Below are 14,616 nucleotides of genomic sequence, written 5' to 3'. Positions count from 1 at the left end.
GATAGCCAGCGCCAGCCAGGTACTAACACTAGCTCACAGAATGATAGCCAGTTAGCCAGCGCCAGCCAGGTACTAACGCTAGCTCACAGAATGATAGCCAGTTAGCCAGCGTCAGCCAGGTACTAACGCTAGCTCACAGAACGATAGCCAGTTAGCCAGCGCCAGCCAGGTACTAACGCTAGCTCACAGAACGATAGCCAGTTAGCCAGCGCCAGCCAGGTACTAATGCTAGCTCACAGAACGATAGCCAGTTAGCCAGCACCTGCAAAATCCAATGCCAAACTGATGATATCAGGAGCTATCAGTAGCTAGATAACATTAGACAACGCCTCATGCATTAATAAACTAAAGTGAATAGTTTGTTGACTGTGTCATTTTGTTTAATGCTTCAGTTATGTTGAAAGAGGAGCTCTGAGCTGCTCATACACTAGACTCTTGCCGTAATGGTTTGTTGACGTGGGTCTGTGAGGGGGAGGGGCAAGGCGTGCACTGCTGCAGCAGATTTAGGAGTCCGATCTGACGGTCACAGAGCTGAGGGAGCGTGCCCAGTTAGCTGTAAAAATCCATAAATTAGCCGCACCGTTATATAAGCCACAGGGTATAGTCAGAAAATTATGGTACACAAATTTGTCTTGGTGACAGTGACGCAAAGTAGGACAGGGCCTTTCGTTCAAACCTTGTAAAATGTTAAATACCCACCCCCCTATTAAATCTTCTGCTGCTTACCTTCTGTGTAGGGTTTGGGTCAAGTGCAGAGAGTAATTTCATCGGCGACCCAATGCATGCCTGTGCGTGTTCTCAAGCCGTTTTCACACACCCCCGACCCCACCCACACATCTCCCTACCCTCTGCATAGAGCGCACCTACAGGCCGTAGTAGCAGTGTACCTGGCGGCAACAACCACATTTAAACCGCGGACACGGTCTTAAAGGAAAACGCCAACATTTTGGGAAATTTGCTTATTTGCCATCTTCCCTGTAGTTAGACAAGAAGATACATACCTTTGTTGTCTCTGTGCGTGCGTTAGGCTTAGGGAACGCCCGCTCTGTTAGCTTAGCTTCGCTTCATCACTGGAAGTGGGTCAGACTTGTACCCTCAAGTTCCCTACAGTCACGAAAGGATCCGAACCGATTGAAGTTTATGGATACCATGACTTAAAATCCTCTTACCTTGACGATTAAAAGCCTCCCCAATTTAGAAAACAGTATTCCCATGGCTGGTGTTGATATGCTGCTACTGTAGCTAACGAAAACCAACAACCGGACACTCAAGCAGATAACGAGGGTAATAACTTCCGGTCGGGGGGTTGAAAAATAAAAGAGCGACGTCTATAGCAGCGGAAATACGTTTATTTTGTACATTATCTAACGTTAACACAAACCTAAACTAACGTTACAACTAACCTAAAGTTAGTTTAGGTTCGTGTTAACGTTAGATAATGAACAAAATAAACGTATTTCCGCTGCTATAGACGTCGCTCTTTTATTTTGGAACCCCCCCCCCGACCGGAAGTTATTACCCTCGTTATCTGCTTGAGTGTCCGGTTGTTGGTTTTCGTTAGCTACAGTAGCAGCATATCAACACCAGCCATGGGAATACTGTTTTCTAAATTGGGGAGGCTTTTAATCGTCAAGGTAAGAGGATTTTAAGTCATGGTATCCATAAACTTCAATCGGTTCGGATCCTTTCGTGACTGTAGGGAACTTGAGGGTACAAGTCTGACCCACTTCCAGTGATGAAGCTAAGCTAAGCTAACAGAGCGGGCGTTCCCTAAGCCTAACGCACACACAGAGACAACAAAGGTATGTATCTTCTTGTCTAACTCCAGGGAAGATGGCAAATAAGCTAATTTCCCAAAATGTTGGCGTTTTCCTTTAAAGGAAAATCTCACTGTTTGACCACAGTTATTGTTCTTCTTTCCCATCACAGTACAACCTCAATACCAGTACATCTCTACAGGGAACAGCGATACGTCACAGCAGGAAAACGTCTCACCTAATCGTGGCCCCGGGGGTCCCATCCCTGGACCTACTGGCGGTGCCACCTTGGGAATAGTAGAGCCTGTGGCGGAAGAGGACAGACCGGAGAGATGAGTTCACAGTTACACCTAGAAAACAGTCCAGGCGGACGACACTTGAGAAGCTTGAGAGTGACTTACGGAGTCCTTTGGAGGCTTGGACTTCAGACGGCTCCTTATAGATCACCTACGACAAGCACCAGACAGGAGAGGTTAAAGGTCAAATCACAGATCACTCGTCCCCGTTTGAAATTCTGTGAGGAAATTTTTTTTATTCTTTTTGCAAAGTCAACGGAAGGATGGGAACAGAGAGAGACATATGTAGCGAACTGAGGGGAACAGGCACTCACTTAATTAGCTCTGGTATCCTGTTTGTAACGCATTTCTACACATCAGGGGCGATGACACGTTGATGATATAGCCGGTGCATCAGCAAGGCCCCGGAAGATTATAAAAGACCCCAGCCATCCCAACAACAGCTTGTTTCAACTGCTGCGTTACCGTAGCTCAGAGCCAGGTGGAGCAGGCTCAAGGACTCATACTACCATCAAGCCATCAGACTCATGAACACTATCTAGTAATTGTGATTTTATTGTGTGTATTTATGTATTTTAAGTATTTTTAAGTACTTTATGTACATTTTATTCTACTGTTGCACTTTTTATATCACCACTCTCAGCACTGTCACTCTACACCGCTGGAGGTAGAGTCTAGGTGAGGCTGGGCCGCATCAAATATTCCACAAAAAAAGGGTTTCAAGTATTCCAAAAAAAGTACAACTGATCCAATCTTCTCACAAACTCACTAAAACCTCACAAACACCAGCAACTGAGCATTCTCAGTGGTGTCAGTGGACTCATCCACAGCTATGGAAATGCACTGTGCATTTTTTTTTTTATTCTATCACAAAGCTGTTTAATCAAATCATCAGCCAGTATTTCAGTTATTCTGGTTGCTGTGCTATCTGAGGAGGATTTGCTTTTGTTTGCCTTCAAACATAGTCTCCATCACTTCAGTCATACATTATTTTATTATGTATGCATCAGAGAATGGCTTCTTGTGTTTAGCCAACACCCATGCCACTGAGTGAGGACTTGGTTGCTTTTTCTCGTTGTGACATAGCTTTAACAATAATTCTGCTTGCAGCTTGATATGATGATTTCACTCCATTTATTTTTGTGGTTCTTAGCACTGATTTTTTTTTTCCGTAGTGGCGTTTCAAATTGCCACTCTTCACAAGAGCTACCGTTTCTTGGCATATTAGGCACATTGGTTTGGTGCTGGGAGGATGCACGCATATTTTTCAGTCCATTCAGCACGAGCATGCCATATTTTTCTACTAACTGCCTGCTGGCGAAACTAGGCTACTAGCTACATTTATCTCACGGAGATACTGTAAAACTGGGAACGAGGTTACTAGCTACAGTACCTGCAGATTAGACTACCAGTAGATGCGCTGTCAACTCTCGCTCTGACTCGGACCCGCTGAAAGAGACAACACTCATTCCGTGAAAACCCGCCCTACTCTGCTCTGATTCGCAGACTGTGGGTGGGGGGGGGGAAACGCTGACGGGACGCTGAATGTGATTGGACCAGAGTAGACAGACAGACAGGCAGAGCACTGCTTGCAGAGGAGACAGCGGAGAATTTCGAGAATGCCTGCCATACGCACTGGATATATTTTCCTTCCACTTGGTATCACTCCGAAATCACGTTTCAACCAAGTCACTAACGTAACGTTGCCGTCATGAGCCTGCGCTATGGTAGCCTACAAGTGATCAAATAAATAAAACATCCAACTCGCACAACGCCTCTGCAACAAGTTGCGCGCGGGCCGCACTAACACTAAACTTTGATGTCAAGTAGGGGGCCGCAAAAAATATCATCCAGCGGGCCGCAATTGGCCCGCGGGCTACGAGTTTGAGACCCCTGATCTAAATAGTGTCTGTCAAATGAGCCACACCAGTGTTTGAGTACACCCGCTTAAAACAGTCAAAACAAAGAACAACATTTCCCATGATTAAAAATACTTCAAAGTGTATAAACCTGTCTATAAACACCCAATATTTCATTATATGATGTGTGCTTAACACTTTCAGTGCCGTTCACGTAGAACTACGTTTCTGTCGTCCGATCGTTGAGTGCCGGAAACATAGATCTACGTTTCTGTCACAGTATTTCTTTTATTATCTATATAATATTAATAATAATAATTAATTTAATTTATATAGCGCTTCTCAATAACCCGAAGTCGCTGACAATAGTCGGGAGCAAAAGTAAAAACAAAGAAACAAAAGCAAAGAAACAAAACAAAAGGAACATGAGACCATGTTCCATTCATAATTCAGCGGGGCACCTTGTGCATACTGTTCTGAGTGTGTCTGAGCTGGCAGACGGTATTATACCGCCCTCTAACGCCTTCGGCCAGTAATGGACCCGGTTAGAAATGTGTTTGTTTATTTTCTATACTGAGCTGCGGCGTAAACACTCCGGCAAAACACACGCTTCTAGGGATGGCTTGGACAACTGACCCCGCCCTCCCGTTGAAGAGCAATGCCCAATAACGTCGGAGGCACGATCGCTGTGGATAACTGGAATGGCGATGAGATTATTGGATTCTTTTTTTTCCATTACTTCAGAGACGAGGTAGGGACACCATATATGAAAGCTTGCGTTGATCTGATATTTATTTCTACTGCGATTGAAGCTATAATATGTGTTTATGTGTCTAGCTGTTCTGCCGTTGGGGGGGGGGGGGGGGGGCGTGCCGGTCTAAGCCACATTGCATGTGTGCACGACAAAGGATAATAGTGATGATCTAGCATTGATTTCAGGAAGATCCGATAATCAGGCGAGAAATGACAACGTGTTTATTGAATTACACAAAAACGCTGTTTTCGTGTCTTTTCCCTGGAATTGCTCAGAAGCGGCCGGACTATGTTCATATTCAAAACAAGTCAAGTCAAGTCAAGTCAAGAGTTTTAATTGTCACGGCATACAGGTATACAATGAAATGCGGGTGGTCTTGCCCGCAACGATGTGCAATACAGTGGTACAACATATAATAGAATCAAAAAATGAAAAAACAACATTGTGCAGTAAACAGGTAACAGGTAACATGGAGTGACATCTCGGTATCTGTACATAGTTATTTACAGAGCATATGGGACATGCTAGTTAGCTTTGGTAGTGCAATACACTGTTCCTGTTATTCTAATTTAAAGTGTCCTTTCCTTTTGGCCATAAGTGTGCGTGTGTGCAACATGAGTGTGTGCCCGCTCATGTTAAAGTGTTAAGTGGCTGCTCGTGTGTGAGCGTGCACAGCGTGCGTGTCGTGTGTGTGTTCATGTGTGCTTGTGTGTGGATAGTTCAATGTTCTGAGCACTCAATGTTCATTGTTCAGGGCTCTGATGGCCTGGGGGAAGAAGCTGAGCCTAAGCCGCTCTGTCCTAGTAGCTGGGGTTCGCAGGCGTCTGCCTGACCTCAGCAGCTGGAACAGGCTGTTATTTGGGTGGTGAGGGTCTTTCATTATCCTGCAGGCTCTGGATTTGCACCTCTTGTTGTATAGAACCTGCAGGGGGGGGTAGTGCAATACCTGTGGTACGCTCGGCTGAGCGCACCACTCTCTGTAGGGCCTTCTTGTCCTGTGCCGTGCTGTTTCCATACCAGGCAGTGATGTTTCCGGTCAGGATGCTCTCTACAGCTCCTGAGTAGAAGGACTGGAGTATCTTCCCCGATACTCTGAACTTCCTTAACTGTCTCAGGTGGTAGAGGCGCTGTTTCGCCTTCTTTACTACTGTGTCTATGTGTGTTGACCATGTCAGGTCCTCTGAGATGTGGACCCCCAGGTACTTAAAGCTGCTCACCCTGTCCACGGTAGCCCCGTTAATCATCAGTGGTGTGTTAATCAAACGGTATAAAATGGAAATGTACGGATGAAGAAATAATCTGTTTTTTTGCACGTTGACCAGAAGCAGCTCAATGAGACTCGAGGGTGTTATTAGACCCATAGCAATACTATAAAATATAGGTTTAATTCTACAAACTACAACTACGTTTACATGGGGTTAATGGGCGGCACGGAAGTGGTCACTTCGCGGAAGGGGTGTGGCACTCAATGTGTTAACGTTCAGCGCTCGCGGAACTTTGCTCTCGTCTGTCGGTTCCGGGCTGCATTTTTCGCAGATCATTAAGAATTAAGATGGCGCGACCAAAGTCAGTCACCGTTTGGCAAGTTCCGCAGAGATTGTGCGTTTTTGTGCAAGCCATTCCGACGAGTGATCACGTCTGGTTGTAAACGGTCCTGAACTGACCAGTCACCGCTGATGGCGAAAATGATTGACCACCGTTGTAGCCAAGGAGCATCTGCTCCGAAAGCAATCCCAGACGAGTGCCGATTGCAACGAGAAAGGGGCAGAAGAAGACAAACAAGTGCTTTGTTTTGACTCACGTGTCTGAATGAATGGAAGTGGATGGCCATTTTGGATAATCACGCTGATTATTATTATATATATATATATATATATATATATATATATTTTTTTTTACATTTGCGTAGTTTCAGCTGGCATTTCATACCTGCATATTTTGACCAAGAATTGCGTGGTTGGTACACAAAACGCGTGCAGTTTGGCAGGTCTGTATCTTCCCTTCATCCTGGGAATCCTCACCTTTAGTTGACCTCTTCTTCTTGACCTCTGCTTCTCCATCTCTGCTGCGGACTCTTTCATCTTCTTCCTCACGGCAGGGACCTTCGTAGCCTCTTCCTCCACACAGCTCACAATGTCAGGATGGGCTTGCTTCTGTAAAACACACCAGAACCAATATGAGGAACCATTCTATGCGTTCATTAACAAACACAGACAGACACACACACACACATACATACGCACTCACCAGATGACAACAGAGGAACCATCACACACACCATATGACAAGAGGAACCATCACACTCACCAAATGACAACAGCAGTGGCGAATATTCATGGGAGCCAAAATATGAACAGTAAAATTTTTTTTTTTAATATATATATATATATATTTTTATAGTTTACAATAATAAAAAAAATTATTCATCGCAAACATAGGCTTGGTTAGAACTAGGTAGCGTGATTTTTTTCCGTAGCCTATGTGTGCGAGGACACTTCGCGTCTGGCCATAAGTGGCCAATCAAATCACATTAAAAGCAAACGTGACCAAACGTCTTCGCCTTTGGAATATGCAATGAAGCATTAGCATTTTATTAGCAACTTATTTTTCGCCGGCGGGACATTTACTGAGGACCAGCACAGCACACCACTGTGGATATTATGATTTAACAAATCTATCTGTCCAGGAGGAGGACCACATTATTGGCCAGGTAAGCAGCCTAAGCAGTTTCTAACTAACGTTATCAAGCTAGCTTGGATGCTAACTACTAACGTTATCAGGCTAGCTTGGATGCTAACTACTAACGTCATCAGGCTAGCTTGGATGCTAACTACTAACGTTATCAGGCTAGCTTGGATGCTAACTACTAACGTTATCAGGCTAGCTTGGATGCTAACTAACGTAACCAAGCTAGCTAGCTTGTAGCCCCTTTCCTGACTGCAAGCCAGGGGCTCGAATACGCAGTCACTTATTCCTCCATAGTAGCCAGGTTAATTTGCACCACCAAGTACTGCTTAAAAGCTAGCGGTGGGTCCAAAATATATCAGATATAAATTTCAAAAGGTACCCAGCGTTCCATTAGGGTTTCACACACACACAAGCGGCGGGGTTTGAAAGCTTGGTGTTGCTAATAAACATTTTAAATCATTTTTATAAACGAGTAAAAAAATCACTGAGCTATCGCTAAAATGGCTGCTTCCGCATTTTACAGTAGGAGCGCTGTGATTGCTGGGCGCACCAGACACGTGACAATCACAGCACGTAAGTTTCACCACGGACATATGTACCTGTGATGTTTGTTTGGTTTATTTAATTCTTTTTGAGGCGTGCTGTCCTATAAATGCCAAGTAATAGTTGTTTCATGGACCAAGACCACAACAGTCTCCTCTCCTATAGCGTCAAATGTTTTATCTGCTGACAAAGCACAATACCTGTTGGTTTTTAGTTCACTCATTGTTCAGGGAAACACATTGTTAATGACATTGACGGATTGTGAATTTTGTGATTGACTCAAATTATATTTATTTGGAAAAATAAATATAGTCACTTTATTTGAAGAGTCAAAACTGTTCTCTTGGCTTTGTTTTGTTCATAGTAGTAACGCCGCCGAGCCATACTGTACTTGTTGACTGCATGGTTTGACTGGCCGCCGAGCCATACTGTACATGGTGACTGCTTGGTTTGACTGGCCGCCGAGCCATACTGTACATGGTGACTGCTTGGCTTAAATATTAAAAAAATATTTTAAAAAATATATATTAATAAAAAAAAAGTTAAAAGAAAAGATTTAATAACTTTTTTTTTTGCATCCTCTGTTATTTTACCCACGCGACGCCACGGGACAACAGAGGAACCATCACACTCACCAAATGACAACAGAGGAACCATCACACTCACCAAATGACAACAGATGAACCATCACACTCACCAAATGACAACAGATGAACCATCACACTCACCAAATGACAACAGAGGAACCATCACACTCACCAAATGACAACAGAGGAACCATCACACTCACCAAGTATTTGAAGCTGTGTTTCCAGCCCTTGACATGGGCCAGCATGTCTGCCTGCGGTAGTTTGGACACGGCGCAGAGCTTACACCAGTAGTGAGGAGGGACAGATTTGCTGGGGCTACGGAATTCCCAAACATAGTGCAGGCCTGTGGAGACACACAGAACATTCTGATGAGTGCGTCAGCGCGGATGATGAGTGTATGTGAGGAACTGGCTTTGCTGCTTACCAAGAACAGGCTCAGTGACGCCCTTCAGAAGATTGGTGAGAGAAGCAAGAGCACAGACGGATGTTCGTGTTCCTTTATTGTAGACTGAGAAAACACAACAGCAATTAGCACAAAGCTAAACGATAATAGTCACTAAACTAAAGCCTTACAAGTGGACAAGTGAAACCCCAAGGTTCACATCCAACCAACTAACCTCCATGCAGCCTATGGCTGAGGAGCCTCGTCTATAAAGGCAGGCATTACGTCATTACAAATGTGACTGTGCTTTTATACAAACTACAGGGTCAGAAAGCCAGTTAAATCAGGCCTGGATGTTATAGGTCCTTTATTCGCTGAAACCCGCGGGTTAGGGCGCTTTCACATATAGTTTTGGTGGACTCGGTGTGGACTCTGTGCGGTTCGGGGGGTGAAGTTGCAACATTGTTGCATTCTTCATTTGGTTCGTCTGCATTCACATTGCAATTTGTCAAACGCACCAAACTTTCTGAACAATGTAACGCAGTCGAAAAGGGCGCTCGTCTATTGGACACAATAGAGAGTGGAAATGTGTGTGTGTGACTGCGAGCCCTAACGTGTGTGTGTGTGTGTGTGACTGCAAGCCCTGTCTGACTCCAGATCAGCGGAGGCGTCACAATTTTCAGTCGGTGGTAGGGTGACCAGGTGTCCCGCTTTTGGTTGTACTGTCCCACCATTTGACCGAATGTTGAGAGGATGTCCCTCTTTTCGAAGCAAAAAAAAAACATGGGTCTAAAAGCCCCTCCCTACAGTAAACGTAGCAACCCGCCTCTTGTCCACACACATTGATCTGCTCGTGATGCTACCTCATATCGCAGATCTGATTGGTTAGGTAGTAATTTAGCGCTCTGCTCGTGAGAGTCGTGACTCACTTCCTATATTTGGTTTTTCATTTCCGATGAAGCGAACCGAGACCTACGTTTTCAGGCGGACCAGAGTTTGCGTGTTTGGTCCACACCAGAGTTCGACTGAGCATTCACACCACCCCAAAAAAAGCGGACTATCCGAGAAAACGAACTCTGGTCCAATAGTCCGGACCAAACAGCTCTGGTGTGAAAGCACCCTTAGAAACACAACCTCCTCATGAGTGCTCGTTACGCCTGGAGGGAACAGTGGCAGCAGTAGTTCTCTGCCAACCTTCACATAGCCCAGAGCTGGGCCGCAGGACTACAACTCCCATGAGGCACTGCTTCTCACCATGCCCATCCACCTCTGTGGATACCGATGAGACAGCCCAGCTGTCAAAGACTGATGAAACACCTGCATGATTCAATGTAATCCGATAAGCAGGGAGAGGAGAGTTCACTACAATTTAGGAGCATGGAGTGGATCATTAGCCACTCACTCAAGTAAGGCCAGTATAACACAGGCCTCAAGAGTGGAGAAAAGAGAATACTGCATTCAGCAGTGTTTTCAAAAATGGTAGATAGATGTTCACAAAACTACCGCCCAGCACAAAGTGCCCTGCAGTGAGAGGGTCCTCAGCAAGCAGCACTCCAACAGATGCATGAAGACACCAACGATGTCTAGTCCTTATAAACCCTGGTCCAAGTGCTCTCGCCACTAAAGCTGCCAGGTACAAAAGAAGCTAGAGATGCCGGCCATTGCTGAAGCATCGTTCTGTAAGGATCCGTTGTCATTTCTAACGTTGTTCAGTTCATAGCTCAGAACCACTGAAAATGAAACAGGTTTAGCTAAATATTTTAGCAAGACCTTGGAAAATACTCTTCAAGAGTACATCTGAGCCGTGAAGAACACTGAGCCCCCGGACAGCCCGATGTCGAACCACACCTCAGAGAGTGAATCTCAAGGGTGGTGAACATGCCACCGCCACCCCCATCAAGCACTCGCCAAGGGCTCAGCTGCCAACTCCCATCATCAGCAGCGTGGTACTGTTGTGGAGCCAGGACTTACCTACGTTAGTGGTTTGCTGCTGCCTTTTCTGTCAGTGGAAGGGAGACACATATAGGCATTAGTGACGGGATGAGACTAGTCCTCCACACTCAACAGGCTATGAAGAAATGTTAGATACATCCTCCATATTCCCTGGATAAAGACAGGGGCACATCAGAGATGTGTCTTTACATTAGTGTAAAACGTAAAGTAAAACTAAGTAGCCCTTGCCAAAGGTTCAATGAATCACTGATTGAGACCTATTATGTAATGTTTAAAGTTCATTAAATCAATACCACATGAGGCAAAGCCACTATCCATAGAGTTGAGGTTGGTGGCTCACAATCTGATGCCAAATCGATCAGTTGTGGGATCCCAAAAGGGAGCGTCTTAGGACCACTGTTGTTGTTGTTGTTGTCGTTGTTGTACATAAATGATATACACATTATATACCATTTGCTCAAGTCATTTATTTATGTATGCTGATGATTCTGCCTTGATGGTTTCTCATAAGAATTCAGTATAAATTGGCTCTCTGATAACAAGCTCTCCATACATCTTGGCAAAACACCCAGGCTTAACAAAGCACAGGTAATACCGTCATATCAAGTTCAAGTTTCTTTATTAGTTGTCATACAGAAGTACAGAATACTTTTATACAAAATGCTTCTTTCTGTTACGCTCCAGAGACAGTGCTAGACAAAAATAGATAAGTATAAAATAAGTATAGCAAGTATAAAATAGAAGTCAAGTACGTGGACAAAAGTGTATATATACAATGTACAATGCAGAGTAGAAGTAACTGAGTTACAATACAATATACTATACAGTGCAAAGCAGAAATGGGATGAGGTACAATTTAGGTACAATTTACAGTAAGGTGTAATGAGGTATGGGTTGTAGTGCAAATTCTTTTTTTTTTAATCTACTTTTTCTCCCCATTTTTTCTATTTTTCTCCCGTCCCAAATTAGGTATTGTCCAATTCTACCCTCCGCTGTCTCGAACGTTGTTAGGCCATGCCTCCCACAAGCCGGCTGCAATGTGGACGAAGCCTTGCATCACGTGTCCCCTCCGGTACTCGAGGAGGCAGCCGTCGCATCTTTTCACCTGTACAGCGCGATCTCTCAGCGGCGAGGGTCTGCGTGGGAGGGATACGCCACCCTTGTCGCTTCCTGTTCTACTGCGCAGGCGCACCAACCGACCTGTAGGAGTCGCTGTCCACAACGTCCGATCCCCACCCACCAGCTTCCCACCCCCTAATACTGCCAATTGTATTAGTATGAACGACCAGCCAAGCTGGTAGCAACGCCGAGAGCGTCTCCTGCGTTGGTGGCGAGCTCCTTGCCCATTGCGCCACCTATCCGCCTGTAGTGCAAATTCTTTACCAATAAATATAAAGTGTGTTTAGGTGTTCTACAGTGGGTAAAGTGGGTGCTGCAGTGAGTTGTTTGTTTAAAGTGAGTGTGTGCGTGTGGATGTGTGTGCTGTGCGTGCATTTGATGGTTGTTACATAGTGTTGTCATTTACCATTCTGTTGGCCTGAGGATAGAAGCTTCTTCCGAGTCTCTCTGTGCTTGCCATGAGACTCCGGTATTGCTTGCCTGACCGCAGCAGTTCAAAGAGGCAGTTGTTTGGGTGGCTGGAGTCTTTGATAATTCTCTTAGCCTTACCCATGCACCGCTTGTTGTAAATGTCCTGGAGAGTGGGAAGCCCCCCTCCAATTGTGCGTTCGGCTGTACAGGCCACTCTCTGTAGTCTGCTACGGTCTTGTGCGGTGCTATTCCCAAACCAGGAGGTGATATTGCCAGTCAGGATGCTCTCTATTGTGCATGAGTAGAAGTTCTTAAGGATCTTCTGACTGACTTGGAACTTCCTTAGGCGCCTGAGGAAGTAGAGGCGTTGCCGTGCCTTCTTCACAACACTGTCAATGTGTGTGGTCCATGTCAAGTCCTCGGATATGTGGACTCCGAGGTACTTGAAACTGTTCACTCTCTCAACCGGTGCCCCGTCGATGCTGAGGGGGCTGTAGTCCCTGACCCCCGACCTCCTGAAGTCCACAATCATCTCTTTTGTTTTGCTGACGTTCAGGGAGAGGCAGTTCTCCTGACACCACTGCGACAGATTCTCTACCTCTTCCAGGTAGGCCCTCTCCCTCTCCCCACCACTACTGTGTCATCAGCAAATTTGATGATTGTGTTGTTGTTCCGCTGTGCCACACAGTCATGTGTGTACAGGGAGTAGAGGAGGGGACTCAGACCACAGCCCTGGGGGGCCCCTATGTTGAGCGTGATGGATGAGGAGGTGCAGTTGCCTGCTCTCACCACCTGGGGTCTACCCATCAGGAAGTCCAAGACCCACTGGCAGAGGTCATAGTTCAAGCCCAGGTCCCTGAGCTTGGCTATGAGTTTGGAGGGGACTATGGTATTGAATGCTGCGCTGTAGTCGATGAACAGCATTCTCACATAGTTCCCCTGCCTCTTGTCCAGGTGTGATGCTGCTGTGTGCAGCACATGGGCTATGCGTCCTCCGTGGATCTGTTGGGGCGATATGCAAATTGCAGGGGGTCCAGGTTGATGGGGAGGGAGGAACAGATGTAGCCCTTCACTAGCTTCTCAAAGCACTTCATCAACCAAGAGCTCTGTGAATTACTTGGGCTGTATGTGTGATGACATCTTTAGAGGGGAAAGCTTGGCCATGAAAGTGTTCAGGAAGGTAAACTCCAGAACAAAATGGTCAGAGTTTCATTTGTAAGAGGATAAATACTGCCTTAGGATACTAGCAACAAGCTCAGTCCAGTTAGGGCTGGGAGGTGTACAGAATATGAAGGTGTACCATCATGCAAAGGGATGGTAAGAAAATAGACAGTTTTGAATGACGGCACCATTACAATTGTATTACAAGATAAAGACAAACAGTAAAGTAAAAAAAGAATAAAGTTATCTCATACTGTAATTTGTACTGGGAAACGTAATACCGTCAAATTATTTTACCATCAAAACAAAAAGAAAGATATTATTTCAATTTCAAGTTTATTTCGTCACATCCCTATCCTTTTACAATGTAGAGGAATGAAATTACAAAAGAATTAAAAAGATTAATCAATAATTTAAGAAATTTTAATTAGCAACATATTAGAAAAAGGGCAGCATAGTGCATACGATAGCAATAAAGAAATGACCACCTTATATCATAATGATGCTGGATTGGAATTATGGGCCCCATCTAACTCGCTCAAATTAATGGCTTATGCTTAAAGGAACACGCCAACTTTTTGGGAAATTAGCTCATTTGCCATCTACCCTGGAGTTAGACAAGCAGATACATACCCTTTTCTTCTCTGTGCATGCATTAGGCTTAGGGAACAGCCGCATCGTTAGCCTAGCTTAGCGTCATTCACTGCAAGTAGGTGTGCCAGGGTAGGTGAAACAGATACATTTTCATTCATCACTCGGCTAGTAGTAGCAAGGCTCTCTGCCTGCCACTACTCTCAGCCATAAGAGGGGCGTGCTAGCGTAGGGTCACGTGGGTTTAGTGGCCAATCAGAGGAACCCGGAAACCGAACAGCGTTGTAGAAGGCATAGACGCGACCCGACCGACCAGTAAGGAGTCGCTGTTGCAACGACCGGGACTCATACCCCACCGGCTTCCCACCCACTAACACTGCCAATTATGTTTTGTAGGGATGACTGAGCATTGAAAATGAAGACCAACGCTCAATTGCATTCCAGAGTGCTAAATAAAGGTTGAATGATTGAATGAATGAAAAGGTAAGCTCATGTGTGTGTGACAGAATAAT

General features: G+C 45.1%; 1 protein-coding gene across 2 annotated transcripts in view; it reads right to left on the bottom strand.

The window, feature by feature from the left end:
* Positions 1–14,616, bottom strand: part of LOC311246050 (uncharacterized protein) — a 36,589-nt gene that overhangs the window by 18,996 nt on the left and 2,977 nt on the right. The window contains exons 3-8 of one of the 2 annotated variants that reach the window (XM_084336121.1): positions 10,841–10,868; positions 8,912–8,995; positions 8,688–8,830; positions 6,688–6,819; positions 2,159–2,204; positions 1,996–2,061 (exon numbers count right to left, since the gene is read on the bottom strand). In XM_084336121.1, the coding sequence (XP_084192247.1) occupies positions 1,996–2,061; positions 2,159–2,204; positions 6,688–6,819; positions 8,688–8,830; positions 8,912–8,995; positions 10,841–10,868 (499 nt within the window). The remainder of the gene's footprint in view (positions 1–1,995; positions 2,062–2,158; positions 2,205–6,687; positions 6,820–8,687; positions 8,831–8,911; positions 8,996–10,840; positions 10,869–14,616) is intronic. The other variant, XM_084336122.1, reaches the window with a different exon arrangement.

Source organism: Notolepis coatsorum (assembly GCF_963971535.1).
Source record: "Notolepis coatsorum genome assembly, chromosome: 19".
In the NCBI taxonomy this organism is placed as follows: domain Eukaryota; kingdom Metazoa; phylum Chordata; class Actinopteri; order Aulopiformes; family Paralepididae; genus Notolepis; species Notolepis coatsorum.
The sequence above is the reverse complement of the archived record's forward strand: the minus strand, read 5'-3'. Positions and strand labels throughout refer to the sequence as shown.